The sequence below is a fragment of the Scardinius erythrophthalmus genome, assembly GCF_964197995.2.
Source record: "Scardinius erythrophthalmus genome assembly, chromosome: 9".
In the NCBI taxonomy this organism is placed as follows: domain Eukaryota; kingdom Metazoa; phylum Chordata; class Actinopteri; order Cypriniformes; family Leuciscidae; genus Scardinius; species Scardinius erythrophthalmus.
Genome location: NC_138229.1, coordinates 45,552,641 through 45,569,406, shown reverse-complemented (window position 1 = coordinate 45,569,406; position 16,766 = coordinate 45,552,641). Strand labels below are relative to the sequence as shown.

Sequence of the window (16,766 nt, the reverse complement as noted above, 5' to 3'; positions counted from 1 at the left end):
GACTGCCATTAAAATTTGACCGTTTTGTTCGTTATGTTTCTTTTCTTTTCATTTCTTTATTAAGCTAATTTAGACAAATATTTGGAGCATAAAAAAAAAAATTACGGACGACCAAGCAGCCGAGCCAACAGCGAGTAAAACATGTTTGATCAATTTAGCCTCTCAAATCAACGCTAATACTTTACTTAGCTACAATAAAATCCATAGATATAAAACACTTCAAGCATATCACACAGACAGTTAGTTTAATGTTTATTTATTAAACCACAGTGAGTAAATTTTTTTGAAATACTGAGGCAGGCTCAGGCTGCTCGCAACAGCGCTCGCAAACGAAATGAGCAATAGTCAATCTAAACAAATTAAATTAAATAAATCAAAAACAAACTTGCAGGTTATCTTACCTCAAAAATGCACCACAGAACATGGCCATTCTTTTTTCCAGTAGTTTCCAACAGTTAAACGAAAATAAAGTCCAATCAAACGAAAAACGAAAAACATCAGTAGTTTCCAACAGTTAAACGAAAATAAAGTCCATTCAAACGAAAAGTTAGAACAGTCTCTTACAGAGCATCGCGGAGAAAAAGAATAGCATCCACAGAGGAAGATTTTAACCCAGTCCTCTCTTCTATCACGCGCGATTTTTCTCTTAATATTCTCCATTATTTGCACATGAGGTGAATCGTTGGTTCTGCTGACGGGAAACCTTCTGTGTGTGTGTGTGCGTGCTGTCATGTCAATCATATGTCAGTGTAATTATAAGATTATGAAAGTTATGAGATTATTAAATGTCTTTCTATGTTTGTTTTTCTATCGTCGACGTCAACTTCTCATTTTTTTTTAAATTAATGTCTAAAAATATAAAAAGATGGATAACTCAAAAAAGGCCCGGCCCGCATGTGAACTATGACGTGAAAATTGGCCCGAAGCCCGGCCCTAGGGGCGTAAAAAAGTCGGGGCCCGTCGAGCTCGGGCTGAAATGCAGGGCTTTAGTCCGGGGGCATGCTCTCTCTTTCATTTCAAATTCTTAAATTTGATCAATATATTCAATTAAAATAATAAGACACAGGCTGTTACCTATCAAATTAAATAATTTATATTGAAAAATGATAACTGTATTAAATGAGATTATTTTAAATATTTTTGAATATACAAATAAGGAATGTTGAAAAGAATGATACTTTATGAAACTAAACCGCCAGTAGGAGGCGGCAGGCGACCGTCTTAATGAGCGAGTCATTGAGTCATTCATTCAAACGATTCGTTCAAAACACTGAATCATTCAGTAATGCTGCTGCAACAAGTGTTGCTGTGAGATGCGCGGTGGTTCTGCGGTGATCTTTGTTTGGAACTATTTTCGCTGCAGAAACAGAACAAAAACAGTCATTGCGTCTAAAATGTAAGTGACTTAATTTTAACGATTTGTTTATTGAACTGTTATGAAATCAGTCTCGGTTTCAATCTTGATGGCATTCAGGAAAACAGCTCTCTGGTCGCGTGTAGCCTAGGCTATAGTTTCTTAACTATAATATGTTATAAATAACTGCGCGAGCCTCAACAGTGCAACATTGTTACCATCAGTACATTAGGTAATAAATAAAACAGAATCATTCTCACGTTTTCGGTGATTCCCATAGTTATTTGTTATTAACTATGATGACAAACATTTTGAATTTTTACCTCAGTATGTTTCTTTATGTTTGCCGTTATGCTCATTTGTTTTGATTTCTTCCTATAAAATCGATCACAGACACAGAGACAAGCAGCGCGAGCCTCAACAGTGTTACCAGAAAAAGCCTATTATCGTTATCAATAGCTGTTTATGTAAGAAAATCTGAATCAATCTGGCGATTCGATGCTTCACTGGTTATTTGACGGACATTAGGTCCGTCAGACTGGAGAAATTTTTGTGGTAACGTGACCAGAAATATTTAAGACCTATCGAATCTGAATTTAAGACATTTTAATACTTTTTAAGGTCTTTTATTAGGAAAACTTTATTTAAGACATTTAAAGACTTTTTAAGGACCCGCGGCCACCCTGCCAAAAGTGAAATAATAAGCCTCAGGCTGAAGGAAGTGCAGATTCACGTGTGTACAGTAGAGGGCGCCGCTCAAACTAACCTTTCAGCTTTCAACACTTCACCAATAAAAACTACAAATATTAAGTAATTTTTAGTAGTCAATATAAAGTGCATTGGTCAATAAAGTGACATTAAATGCATAAAAATATTTGTTTTATCTAACATATTTAATTTTTGGAGGTTTGCATAGTGTTCTGATTCACTCATTAAATATTCATTTTGAGGAATATTTAATACTTTTTTTGAGTGCAAGTGAGATGAGTAAATGCACACATTTAGTCTAGAACTACAATAACAAGATAACAATAAAAAATAATCTAATTACGTAACGTCTCGGTTACCCTATGTTACCCTCGATTCCTATTCGTGGCGCCGGAGTGGCCGACGGAAAGGGAACTCAAGTTATGAGACTTGATAATGTTAAAACATTAACAGTTACTGCAAACAGCAACATTTGGTAACACTTTATTTCACAGTGTCCTTGTTACAGTCATATGTTACATGTACTTACCATAGTAATAACATTTAATTATGCATAATTACATGCAACTAACCCTAAACCAAACCCTAACCCTATAGTAAGTACATGTAGTTGCTTAATATTACTCAGTACTTAAATATATAATTACACTGTAACAATGACACCTTAAAATAAAGTGTAACCAAACATTATTTCAACACCATTACAGAACAGATCAGTGCAATAGTGTGTGTGTGTGTGTGTGTGTGTGTGTGTGTGTGTGTGTGTGTGTGTGTGTGTGTGTGTGTGTGTGTGTGTGTGTGAAGGGTATCACCTCCTCTGAGATGGAGTCATCAGCGCAGAAACCTTGTCGTCGTAGAACTTCCTCATGGCGAATCGGTCCAGCGCCTGATCTGCACTGTCAGGACCAGAACATTCACATCAACTGATCCAACTCATATCAGTCAATCAAACTAAACACATTAATAAAAGCCACTGAGTTAGATCAGCTAGAGAGAGCTCAGAGTGAAGGTGTGATTCTCTACGCCTGTGACTGAAGATCACTGAAACACTCGCTTATTCAAACACTTCAAACACGCTGAAGACGTCGTTTACGGACTTTTTAAATTAAATGAAAGTAATTAAAATTGATTGAAATCACGAAACGTATATTATTTAACAACATTTTATTAAAAGTTTAAACAAAATAATTTTAGGCCCCTAAATTCCATTTTATTTTCCCCATATTCCATGTTTTCCATTTTTAATTGTTTTAATTAAACTCAATAACCAAAAATTATGTCTAATCAACTGAATTCATAAAACTCCAACTTAACTATTATTATTATTTTTTTTACAATAATAATGCCAATGAAGTGCTTTGTTTTCCAGAAATTCTGTGTTGTGCGTTGGTTATCAAATATATAATATTAACAATTTATTTAATCGTTAAAAATGTAATCAAATTAAAATTGAAAAAAATACCTTTTATTTTTTGGCAAACAATGTCTATTGTTAAAATTAAAACATGATAATTCCTTTGAGTTTTAATAATTGTACTACTATTATTATTATTATTATTGCTTTCAGAGGTACATTTTACTGTATATTTCTGTCATGATTTATACTAGTTAAACTTGTTGTGGGACAGAGCTGTGTGTGTGTGTGTGTGTGTGTGTGTGTGTGTGTGTGTGTGTGTGTATGTGTGTGTGTGTATCTGACAGTTTTCTCAGATAAAATGGTGAAATGCTGCTGAAGAGTGTCCAGCCCTACGTCTGATTTATTCATCCAAATGTTGCCAGATTCTGTGACAGGTGTGTTTTTCTGACTGGACTGGTGTGTTTTGCTCCTGGCAGAGATCATGTGACACACAGCGTGTGAGCGAGGAGTGTGTGAAGAGCGCTAGTACCTGGCAGAGACGTCTGTGAAGTGAACGAATGAGGAGATGACGACTCCGATCCGACCCTTCCCACCCTGGTGGATCAGAGAGGAGAAGTGTTAAACACACACTGATCTCCACAGCGTGTGTGTGTGTGTGTGTGTGTGTGTGTGTGTGTGAGGCGCCTCACCCTGCAGTGAATGACCACCACGTGCAGCGGGTCAGCGCTCAGCCAGTTCTCCATGGCCTTACACACAGTGCAGATCTTATCCAGAGGAGGAGCGTGGAGGTCCGGCCAGCCCGTGTCCAGAGTCTGAGGAGACACACACACACACACACACTCTTAACACTCATCCTTCCCTCTGGTCAGTCTGACCCGAAACTCATCTTGTCAAATTTTTCATCAGTGTTCATCAGAGGGGTCCAAGACTCTAGAACTTTAGTCACCACGGATACACACACAAAATTTTTTAATTGATTTGAGGAGTTTTGTGGTTGAAATTTAAAAAAGTAACAAATCTTTCCCTGGCGGGTCAGTTTGACCCCTCCAGAATGAATGGAATGCGAGGAATGCTTCAGGACACATAGAAAAACATAAAAATGCTCAAAATTCAAACTAAAAATCCTAAAACTTCTCCAAAAAAATATTTTATAATGTCCTCATGTGTATCTGAATGCACACTGAAGATGACCCAGAGGAACAGCTTATTTGCTCCATATAGAGATATAAGGCCATCTAGAGTCATGAAATATCATCTTATATATTTATTTCCCACAAGATGTCGGGAGACTCCCAATGTGAGATATTTAGAGCTGAATTAAAAGGGTTATGCATGACATTTGTGAGTTATTTTGAATTTAAGTTGAAAGAATGTGAGGAATGTGCTTAAATTATTATTTATTTATTATTTATTGACAGTGTTGGGAGTAACGAGTTACAAAAGTAATGTATTACAGTAACTTATTACTTTTTGTTGTAACGCAGTAGTGTAAGGCATTACTAATAAATTTTCAGTAATATATTACTCGGTACATGTTCAGTAACGCTTGCGTTACAACACACTTTTAGCCCAAAATAAATTGTAAAAAAAAAAAAAAAAAAAAAAATTTTCCCGGGGGAAAAACAGCCAGACCACGAGACATTAACGAATGAAAAATGCCTATAAGTTATTACATGTTCGTGGTCAGTCAATAGCCGCGTGTGGTGTCCAAGTTTGTAAATAACGACTAAATGACAGCTTCTGATATATTTGTATGGCGATTTATTTCATTCATCTCCCTCTTGCTGGTGTACCTTTGTATTGTGTGACATAGTCCAGTAAAAGCGTGTTTAGGACAGGTTTAGCAGGAGTGCAGCGAGGCATGATTTCAGTCTCTGTGCTCGCGCTGGCCCGTGGAAAAGCGGTTAATGAGAATATGGTAGAAGAAGATATATGCGCATTACTCTGTTTGTTCTGTGTTTTCTTTCTAACCAGAGAGCAGTATGTTTTCTTTTGTTTTGAATTGTTCTGTTTAAAAGTAGACATGTCTGACTGTGAGGCAAGTGCGCTGAGTTTCGGTTCATTTATGAGACGCGCTTCAGTACACGCGCCGGCGCCTCCATGCCCTGATTATCTCGTCTACTATACTACTATTAACTTCTTATTTATTAAATCCAAGCAATTGGTTGACGAAACATTGATTAAAATTAAGATACAATTAATACAAAACGAAATTCACTTTAAAGAAAGGCTTTGTGCTTTCTGTTTGAGGTCTCTGTGAAAGCTTTAAAGCAGTCTTTTAGTGCCGCTTTCAGAGCGCTCACGTCCGTAACTGAGAACTGACACGACCATTGTTTTTTCCTCATAATGCGAACACGAAAAATAAAATAAAATAAAATGAATATATTATGTTCTGTGGAGAGCCAACCCTTCTTCATCCGGTGGGTAGTAGGGTTGGGCGGTATTACGGTAATATCGGATACCGCGGGATCTTAAAATAGCACCGGTATCAGTTTCAATACCGTCATTACCGGCACTTATATAGCCTATAATATATATAATTTATTTATTGCCTAAAAAATGCTTGTGTGGTTGCAGTTTGGTAATATTTCTGGTTCCAGCCAAATGAGAAGGGAGAGGCGGTAAATACTGACGAGGCAATTTGTAAATTGTGCCATAAAAAGGTGACCGCGAGAGATGTAAACACCTCTAACCTAATGTCGCATCTCCGAAACTACCCCCCACTCACTACTGCCAGGATGCATTTTGTTCTCGAGTTCATTAAATAAGCGCATTAAGTTTCGTATTTGTTAAAATATTTTAATGTTATTTTTTCCATCTTTGTTGATTATGGAAAGTGAACAGCACAAATAAGATAGGATGCATCGGGAGTCAGACGATTTGACCACTTCAATAAATTTTGTTTTGTAAAAGGCCTCTTTAAAACGAATTTCGTTTTGTATAAATTGTATCTTAATTTTAATCCATTTTTCATCAACCAAATTGCCTGGATTTAATATAATCATGACATGATGGGCGCTGGCATGCCACGGTCACTTGCATTGAAATCTCATAAATTAACCGAAACTCAGAGATGGCGATCATCAATTTCTTTAAACAAAACAATTCAAAACGAAAAGAAATATAGGGTAGGCTACTCTCTGATTAATCCATGATGTGCATTTTTCTCTTTAGCGTTCACAGAGATGCCGATCGTCAATTTCTTTAAACGAAACAATTCAAAACGAAAAGAAAAAGGCCACTCTGATTATTTAATCCATGATGTGCATTTCTCTCTAGGCGCGTTCATACAGAGATGCGATCATCAATTTCAGTAAACGAAACCATACAAAACGAAAAGAAAAGAAATAGACTAGCCTACTCTCTGTAATCCATGATGTGCATTTCTCTCTATCGTTCACTATGGAGATGGCGATCGTCAATTTCTTTAAACGAAACAATTCAAAACGAAAATCTGATTGATCAATGATGTGCATTTCTCTCTATAGGCGCGTTCACTACAGAGATGGCGATCGTCAACTTCCATCTTTGCAGAAAAGTTTTATTAATAAAAATCAATGGACATGCGTCACCGGATTACAAAGGCACTTCTTGCTTGTTGCACGCACACAGATATTATGTTGAATAATGGTGGGCTCGGGCTCAAAATAACAGTTAATGCCGTCGGCCGGACTCAGACACAACGTGCACGGCTTGATTTTATTTTTTTTATTTTTTTTTTATCTGGCTTTCAGTTTCTGAACGGTGTAGGCACAAGCCAACAGTTTAGTGACGCCATCTGAGCCCATTATGTCATAATTTTTAATTAGTCACGGTAATACCGTATACCCCGGTAAAATAGGGAGGAGGTTTGACGGTATCAAAATTCCAATACCGCCCAAGCCTAGTGGGTAGTATTAATTTTGGTTTGCTTAGCGTAATTCACAGAATTACTAAAAAATATTTTGCTACCTAAAAGTTAAAGATTTTTTTTGTGTCACGCATGCATGCATGTCTATTTCCCTCATATTAAATATAAAATGCATGTGTGTAGATTTATATTTTTCTAATATCTGGTCTCCTTTATTAAGGGAGTAGCCTATGGATATATAAACAGCTGTTTCAATATATTGGTATTAAATGCATTTTCTGCGAATTTATATTTCACGTTTTTACAGCAAATGTCACGACCATCCATAACGCTGGAATTGCTCAATTTTAAAGAATTTATTCTCAACTAGTTTTGTGGTGTAAGTCCGTATTTTATAATGTTAATTTCAAATAATACTAATAGTAATTCAAAGATGTGGTAGCTTTGGATCTGGACGGGAAGGATAACTCTGGGAATTGGAAGGGGAAGTCCTGCCTTCTCTCACCGCACACCGTGACACAGGTTCGTGGATCTGAGTGTCACAGTTTCATATCACATATCTTTACAGCCCTAGTCATTTTAGAATGTTAAGTTCTACTTCTGTAGTTGTTTTGGTGTAACTCAAAGTAACTCAAAAGTAATACAGGAGTAATGTAACGCATTACAATTCTGAGACAGTAATATTGTAAGGTAAAGAATTACTTTTAAATAACAGTAACAAGTCATGTATAATGTATTACAGTTTGGAAGTAACTTGCACAACACTGTTTATTGATCAAATCTAGTAATTTAAAGGTAAATTAAAACAAATATATATAAAAAAAACTTGCATTAAAAAATAATAAAAGTATTATCAAAATGAAATAAAATAAGCTTTCTGGACAAAAAGGGCTTTAGGGCTTTGGGACATTGTGACCAGTGAGGGAAAGTGTGTTACAAAGTGCGAGGGAAGGATGAGGGTTAAAAATAAAGCTTGTTTATTGGCATCGATGGTTCCACGAAGAACCTTTAACATCCATGGAAACTTTCCAAGGTTCTTTATGATGGTAAAAAAGGTTCTTTAGGTTATTAAAATGTTTGTTGCACTACGAAAACATGGTTCTTTCAGGAGCTGATCCCTGAAATGTGTGTGTGTGTGTGTGTGTGTGTGTGTGTGTGTGTGTGTGTGTGTGTGTGTGTGTGTGTGTGTTCAGCGGATGCTCCACACTACCTTCGGGTTCATCTTGGTGAGCTCCTGCTTTCTCTCCGACAGGTTGATCACCTGAAACCCAGCGAGCGAGAGTTAGAAACACTATGCCGATGCTCGGGGACACGGCGAAGGGAAAGACAGAAAGCGTGTTCACCAGATAGTTGTCTGCGTGTTTGGAGCGGAGCATGCGTGTGACGTCCCTCAGGTTGCGCAGGTACGTCTCCTCGAAGCAGTCCTGAGGGAAGGACACCGCGATGATGCGCTCCGTCACGTAGGTGAGGTCCAGCTCGTATCCCTCCTCCATCTGCACACAGGGAGACCACCACTGAGCCTCAGATCAACATCATCTACCACGTGTCCTCTTTAACACTTCCAAAACATTCAGGATTTACCACAGTTTAAGTTCAATTCCATTTTCAGGTAATGTATATACTTAAAAAGTGAATAAATAGATTATAAGTACTACTTTAGTACCATAAAATCCCCTAAAAATACAAAATATTAAGGATTATCAAACTAAAATATAATACAATCATTTCATTGTAATAGAAAAAACTATTTGGTAATATTTGACTAGGGTTAAGTGCACCATCAGTGAGCGTTCATGTGTTCATGTACATGATGTGATGTTCATTCATCAACATACGTGTTGGTCAGATATTACCAAATTTTCAATACTTTTTTACAAAACATGTAAAAAATGGGTGGGGGGGGGATCAAATACATTAATCTAAACAAGTTGTGTTCCAAATTTGAGGTTGATATCTATGGAAGCTTGTTTCCGCAACAGAATAAAACATTTTTAAAGATAATTGCAACTTTTTATCTCACAATTGCGAGTTTACATCTCACAATTCTGACTTTATTTCTCAGAATTGCGAGATATAAAGTCAGAATTGCGTGAAAAAATGTCGCAATTGCGTGTTATAAAGTCAGAATTGCGAGATATAAAGTCAGAATTGCGTGATATAAAGTCAGAATTATGACTTTTTTTCTCGCAATTGCGACTTTATATCACGCAATTCTGACATCTTTTCTCAGAATTGTGAGATATATATAAGTCCAATTCTAAGGGAAAAAAAAGACAGACTTTTATTTATTTTTTACCTCAGAATGGTTTATATCTCACAATTCTGACTTTATAACACACAATTGCGACTTTATATCATGCGATTCTGACTTTATATCTCCCAATTGCGTATTATAAAGTCAGAATTGCGAGATATAAACATGCAATTCTGAGAAAAAAGAATTTTCAGAATTTCAAATAAATTTCTTGCAATTGCGAGTTTATATCTCATAATTCGGACTTTATAACACGCAATTGCGACTTTATATCACGTAATTCTGAGGTAAAAAGTCAGAATTGTGAGATGTAAACTCGCAATTGTGAGAAAAAAAGTCAGAATTGTGAGATTAAAAAGTCGCAATTACCTTTTTTATTTTTCACTCTGTGACGGAAACAAGCTTCCATAGATATCTGATAAAATGAGCTTTCGGTTTGCTTGTGTGCAGTACCAAACGCTTCCACTAGAGGAAATTCATTTATAAATGCGCTCATTTGTGAGCGCTGACAATACAAGAGCGACTTTTGTTTTCAGGACCGTTAAACCTTTTCGAATCATGAAACGATTTTTTTTATATATATATTCACACAGCAAGATGCAAAATCTTTACCAAGTTGTGTACCACTCCAATCAAGTAATACATTCTACAAAAAAACAAAGCGAAATATGTTACGATCAAAAAATGACAGAACAGTGTTTTGTTCAATAATCTAAAGAACACTTATTTAGATGTACCGACTAACATACTAAAGCACATGTAAATTACTTGATTATAATTTTAACTGTACTGTGTTATTCAATATTACATTTAAATTGTATGTATTTACTTGATTGCAACATTTTAACATGACACACAAGTTTCAATAGAAATGATATTAAATTATACCATGCTTGTCAGTACATTCAAAGACAATAGAAGTAATTATTAAAATTGCATTTGAGATGTACATGTTAATTTAACTGCAAGTAACATGCTATTAAGTGTCCAAAAGCATTACATTCACTCCGCACTGTGTTATTTCCATAATAAGTAAGTTAGGCTATCCTGTTTTTAAAAGTAAGCTAAAGTGCACTTCTTCTTCACAAGGACAGAGCTTTAGACATATCTGTGTAAAACTATGGTACTAATAGCCTATATTCCCAATCATTCTTCTATTAATGTTAAAACACGTTTGAACTTTCTATGTAAAGCATTTTGAATAACTGTTTTAATTTTCCTTTTTCTTTTAATTTTTCTTTTATTTTGTGATTATTTTTATTCCCATCTATGTAAAGCATTGTGAATTGCCATAGTATATGCAATATAAATAAACTTGCCTTGCCTTGCCTTGCCTTAATTGCCTAATGTTCCACTAGAACAAGACCAAAACATGCTAACGTCTTTGTAGCTTCCCTGAACTCTGGTGTTTTGATGCTCTTCTGGTTGTAAACACTCTTTACCTGCAGTCCAGACTCGCTCACACGCGTTGACAGACGACAGGAGACATTCCCCTGTTTTGCTCACTGACTCTTCTACAGTTTCTTATAAAGTATCCCGATTCTATTTCGGCTTGAAGAATCGCTGTAAATGATTCAGTGTGTGAGTGAACTGTCCGAGTGAATCAGATTGAACGATTTCAAATCTTTCTGCAAACCCGTTTCGTGAATCTTTTAACCCTGTCTTTGATTACTTTTAGAATAACTGCCTTTAGACATGAGATGCCATGATGACAATATTCTCCCCAAAACTCAATATCTTCCTGCATTTAATTAAACTTGTAGTTTTACAAAAAATATCATGTAGATTGAGCATTAGAGTTATGATCACATTTTCAGGGTGTATTATTCTTCACATTAGACTCACAGGTTAATATAGGCTTGAGGTTTTACCTAACCGATCTCACCAAACTTCACCAGCTGATTAATCACACTACATTCACACTTCATATTTTGTATTACAAGTTTCAGAAATGTTATGTTTTAAATATGCAACTGAGGTATTATCCAATTAAATATGCACTAATTTCCGTACATTTCCAGAACTGAAATCTGAACACTGGATAAATCCAGGTTCCTAATTCATGTTTAATTTTGTTGACATTTCTGTCAGGGTTAGTGTGTTGGTTAGGATTAGTCTTTACATGCTGTGTATAAAACAGTAGAAGCCTGTGGAATGTAGCCTACTCATTTAGATAGCTGAGTAAACGTGTGTGTGTGTGTGTGTGTGTGTGTGTGTGTGTGTGTGTGTGTGTGTGTGTGTGTGTGTGTGTGTTGGGCTCAAGAGGTCATTCAAATGTAACAACCCTAATGTAGGGTGTGCAATATTGACAAAATATCTTAATATTTTCTGGGATTTTATCGATAACGATAATTGGACGGTATATATTATAGGGATTTTTTTAACCTAATTATATGTATGCATAATCTTTTGTGTAAAATTCTTACATTTAATCAATAAATTAAATTCTAATAATAAGACACAATAGGGCTTTTACCAATCAAATTAAATCTGTATCAACACAATCTTAGCAATGCCGAGGAAACAGAAGCTACTGTACATATGAAGTGATTTAGATGCATTTACGCAGTTTAATGTAGATCAGAAAGACAGCAATGAATAAACTGCAATTACAAATGCATCACGTTTTGATGATTTAAACATGAAACCAGAGCCCGTCTACGGAGAGCCTGCCCACTCCCTATTAAGCTCTATTGTACCGAATTTTGGTTGTAGTACTACCAGAGTTCCACTGGGGGCGATCGCCATGAGTGCAAAATGAATGGGAGTCTATGGGGCTAGACGGCTAAATTTGTCTCTTTCACCCGATTGCCGTTGAGAAATCTTGATCTGATCTGATTGTAGATTTTGCAAGTTCAACATGGGTTTTAGGTCGAAAGTTGAATGAACGAGTACTTATGTCCTTTCGATTTGTTACAAGTTGAGTTGTTGTTGCCCATAACACGCTAGCATTCTGCTAATGAACGCTGATTGGTCAGTGAAGGACTGATTACGACCAGAGATACCGCTTGATGGCATCGTGTCATCCGCAGCGGGACCAGAAACAAACAAAACAAAAACTCTTCTAGCAAGTGTGTTTACCTGTGTCAGCTGTGTTTACCTGTGTCAGCTGTGTTGTCGATGCCTCGAGTGAAAAGAAAGTGCAGAGCGCGAACTCACCAAAGTGACTGAAGGATTGCCGTGAAGCAGTATTTCTGGTCGTACATGTATATGACGTCATTGACACTTTAAAATACTTTTTAAAGCAAATAAGTGACTCAAAAAAAATCTAACACCCAGCAATCTGTAATTTATTTGCATCTCCTTTCGAATACAACATTCAAATTACTAGACAAAAAATTATATCCTGAGAAAAGTGGATTTTTATTGGTATAGCGCCATAGACCTCCATTCATTCTGCACTCGTCCTGTGAGCGCCCTCATGTGGAATCAGAGTGGAACTGCAACCAGTTCAGAAGCCGGAAGTGTACTGAGAGTGAAACTTCTCGCCATATTAGACATTCTCTGATGAAACGTTGAATATTGATATTTGAAACGATTTAAAAAATGAACAGCCAGTAGGTGGCAGCAAGTCACTGTTAATGAGGGAGTCATTGAGATTCAACCGATCCATTCAAACGGCTGATTCATTCAGGAACGAAGCATTTGACTGTCTTAATGAGTGAGTCATTAAGTCATTCATTCAACTGATTCGTTCAAAAAGCTGATTCATTCAGTAATTAAACGCCGACATGTGTTTTAGAGGCGCAATTGCAGTCCTGTGGCTTTGTTTCAAACTATTTCTGTTGGCGAAATAGAGGGAAAAATTTAACTTGTAAAAAATCAAAATCACATTTGTTTTAATGCTGATATCTGGAGAAAAACAGCACTCTTCATGTGATATTGATTACCTATATTAAATTATATAAATATAAAAAACATACAGTGGCATTTTTCCAGCCTGATGATGAATTTTGGGGACATTTTAGCATTTCAATAGACTACCTTCTAGTCTAATCTACTAGACTACACATAGTGTATGCGTGCGCTGTCTGGGTGTGTGTGAGGGATATAGGCCTACTCGATAATGTCAGATTACACACCGTTAAAAGAACAGTTACAATATTATGGCAGACGATATATCACACACCCTTGAACACTGGAACATTAACTGCGCCTTGCAAATAAAATGAGCATTTTGTATTTGTAATGTGATTAAATCTGATCTGACAGCACCTCATACTGGCTCAAATACTCTTACTTGACTTTTATCACAACTCTCAAAATATTGTTATTCAATATGGCAATGTTACTGTATTCAGTCTTGTTGGACTAGATCCGCTACACACACACACACACACACACACACACGCACACTGCTGTGAGCCTGTAAGATCTGCTGCTGCATCAACAGACACACATCAGTCCTGTATCAGATCTAGACAGGTGGAGCTGGGGAGGTGGAGGCGTTCAGAGAGACTCCGATAGCTCAAACACTGAGCCATGACAATGTGTCATCAGTAATGGTGGGATTGCATGTAAAGGACCGAAATCTCTCAGATTTCATCAAATAGATCTTCATTTGTGTTCTGAAGCTCGAAAATCTTATGGGTTTGGAACGACATGAGGGTGAGTAAATCACTATCACTGCGAGTGGTGTGAAAATTCTAAACAAAAATAAGGCATGAGAAAACCAGGCATGAGTGGACAGACATCTTTAGCTCTGATTCTGTATATTAAGAGCTGGATCGTGTGAATACGGCAAGACCTGAAAACCTTCGGCAGAACATTTAGAGTCTGAAGACTCTGATATACGTCAAGTAACATCAAAGAATGAACTGCTGTGATGTCATCTCGAACAAAGTCAGGCCAAAACGAAGTTCATTTGGAGTTTGAAACAACTTGTCAAAACGAACCTTCTGGAAAAGTTGTTGTGTGTCACTAGACACCTTCGAACTCCCAGTGGTTTATGTGTCAATTATGTAATAGGTGGGTGTGGCTTGAGGCTCCGCCTTCTTTAAGGTGTAAATCTTGTCTGGTTCATTTCTTCTGTTCAGACGCGAGTAAGAACATGAACACACTGAGAGACGCTTTATAGAAGTAACTGAAGCTGTGATTCTAACTGAAAGAGACACTGTTTATCATGTTTAATACTGTAAAGCTGCTGCTTTAGATCAATCTATTGTATAAAGTGCTGTATGAATGAACGTGACGAGACATTCACGAGGTCAAACATATCTACAGTGCATCTCTATGATCTGATGCTTTCTGAACTGCTGTTCTCTCACCACTGTCATTTCTGTTGTGTGTATTTTGCAGCATATATTTACATATTTATCTAAACGCCGTGATGGACGCCGTCGGGATGTTGGCTAACAGTAAATAACAGTGCAAGAGTATTTCATACTCCTTTTTAACCCTAAGCAAAGAATGAAGAGGAACTTTGCCATGAGAACATCTGTGCCTTGAGGAGACCAAATCTGAGTGATTCGATCTGAAAGCCCAGGATCAGGGGTTTGTGTCTGAGGCAGAGGAAATCACATTGACTGTGTTGTTTCATTGAGAGGAAGGCCTGATCTAAGGTTGAACAGCAGTGGTGTGTGTTCAGTGACGTGCCCCCGCAGGTCTAACACACATGCCTGGGTGAAGGTGTGTGTGAGGAGCTTCACCTCCTGCAGGCACAGAAACACCAGACCACGTGTGTGTGATCCGGGCCTGTGGAAACAAGCTGCTGCTGGATCAGGTTTCTGTAGCCTTCAGCTAGAAGAAACACACAGGAACACACACACACACGACTGAGCCGACGAGAGTCACACCCACAGACTGCAGTCAACACCGTGGAGAACAGGTAACAGGGAACAGGGAACAGAGAACGGGACACGGGGAACATAGAACAGGGAACAGAGAACGGGAAACGGGGAACAGAGAACAGGGAACAGGGAACAGAGAACAGAGAACAGAGAACGGGGAACAGAGAACAGAGAAAAGGGAACAGAGAATGTGGAACAGCGAACAGAGAAAAGGGAACAGAGAATGGGGAAAAGCGAACAGAGAAAAGGGAACAGATAATGGGAAACAGTGAACAAAGAAAAGGGAACAGGGAACGGGGAACAGCGAACAGAGAAAATGGAACAGAGAACAGAGAATGGGGAACAGTGAACAGAGAACAGAGAAAAGGGAACGGGGAACGGGGAACAGCGAACAGAGAAAAGGGAACAGGGAACGGGGAACAGAGAACGGGGAACAGAGAACGGGGAACAACGAACAGAGAAAAGGGAACAGGGAACGGAGAACGGGGAACAGGGAACAGGGAACAGCGAACAGAGAAAAGGGAACAGAGAACGGAATGGAGAACGGGGAACAGCGAACAGAGAAAAGGGAACAGGGAATGGGGAACAGCGAACAGAGAAAAGGGAACAGAGAACAGGGAACAGGGAACAGAGAACAGAGAACAGAGAACGGGGAACAGAGAACAGAGAAAAGGGAACAGAGAATGGGGAACAGCGAACAGAGAAAAGGGAACAGAGAACGGGGAAAAGCGAACAGAGAAAAGGGAACAGATAATGGGAAACAGCGAACAAAGAAAAGGGAACAGGGAACGGGGAACAGCGAACAGAGAAAAGGGAACAGAGAACGGGGAAAAACGAACAGAGAAAATGGAACAGAGAACAGAGAATGGGGAACAGTGAACAGAGAACAGAGAAAAGGGAACAGGGAACGGGGAACAGGGAACAGGGAACAGCAAACAGAGAAAAGGGAACAGAGAATGGGGAACAGCGAACAGAGAAAAGGGAACAGGGAACGGGGAACAGAGAACGGGGAACAACGAACAGAGAAAAGGGAACAGAGAACGGGGAAAAACGAACAGAGAAAATGGAACAGAGAACAGAGAATGGGGAACAGTGAACAGAGAAAAGAGAAAAGGGAACAGGGAACGGGGAACAGGGAACAGGGAACAGCAAACAGAGAAAAGGGAACAGAGAATGGGGAACAGCGAACAGAGAAAAGGGAACAGGGAACGGGGAACAACGAACAGAGAAAAGGGAACAGGGAATGGAGAACGGGGAACAGGGAACAGCGAACAGAGAAAAGGGAACAGGGAACGGGGAACAGCGAACAGAGAAAAGGGAACAGAGAACGGAATGGAGAACGGGGAACAGCGAACAGAGAAAAGGGAACAGGGAATGGGGAACAGCGAACAGAGAAAAGGGAACAGAGAACGGGGAACGGGGAACAGCGAACAGAGAAAATGGAACAGGGAATG

General features: G+C 38.1%; 1 protein-coding gene across 2 annotated transcripts in view; it reads right to left on the bottom strand.

Moving 5' to 3' along the window:
• tns3 (tensin 3) overlaps positions 1-16,766 on the bottom strand; it is a 47,803-nt gene that overhangs the window by 23,606 nt on the left and 7,431 nt on the right. Inside the window, exons 1-6 of one of the 2 annotated variants that reach the window (XM_081373415.1) lie at positions 15,172-15,227; positions 8,613-8,762; positions 8,480-8,530; positions 4,109-4,231; positions 3,949-4,013; positions 2,875-2,958 (exon numbers count right to left, since the gene is read on the bottom strand). In XM_081373415.1, coding sequence (XP_081229541.1) covers positions 2,875-2,958; positions 3,949-4,013; positions 4,109-4,231; positions 8,480-8,530; positions 8,613-8,762 — 473 coding nt within the window. In that variant the 5' untranslated portion in view covers positions 15,172-15,227. Of the gene's footprint in view, positions 1-2,874; positions 2,959-3,948; positions 4,014-4,108; positions 4,232-8,479; positions 8,531-8,612; positions 8,763-15,171; positions 15,228-16,766 lie in introns of those variants that run through there. The other variant, XM_081373414.1, reaches the window with a different exon arrangement.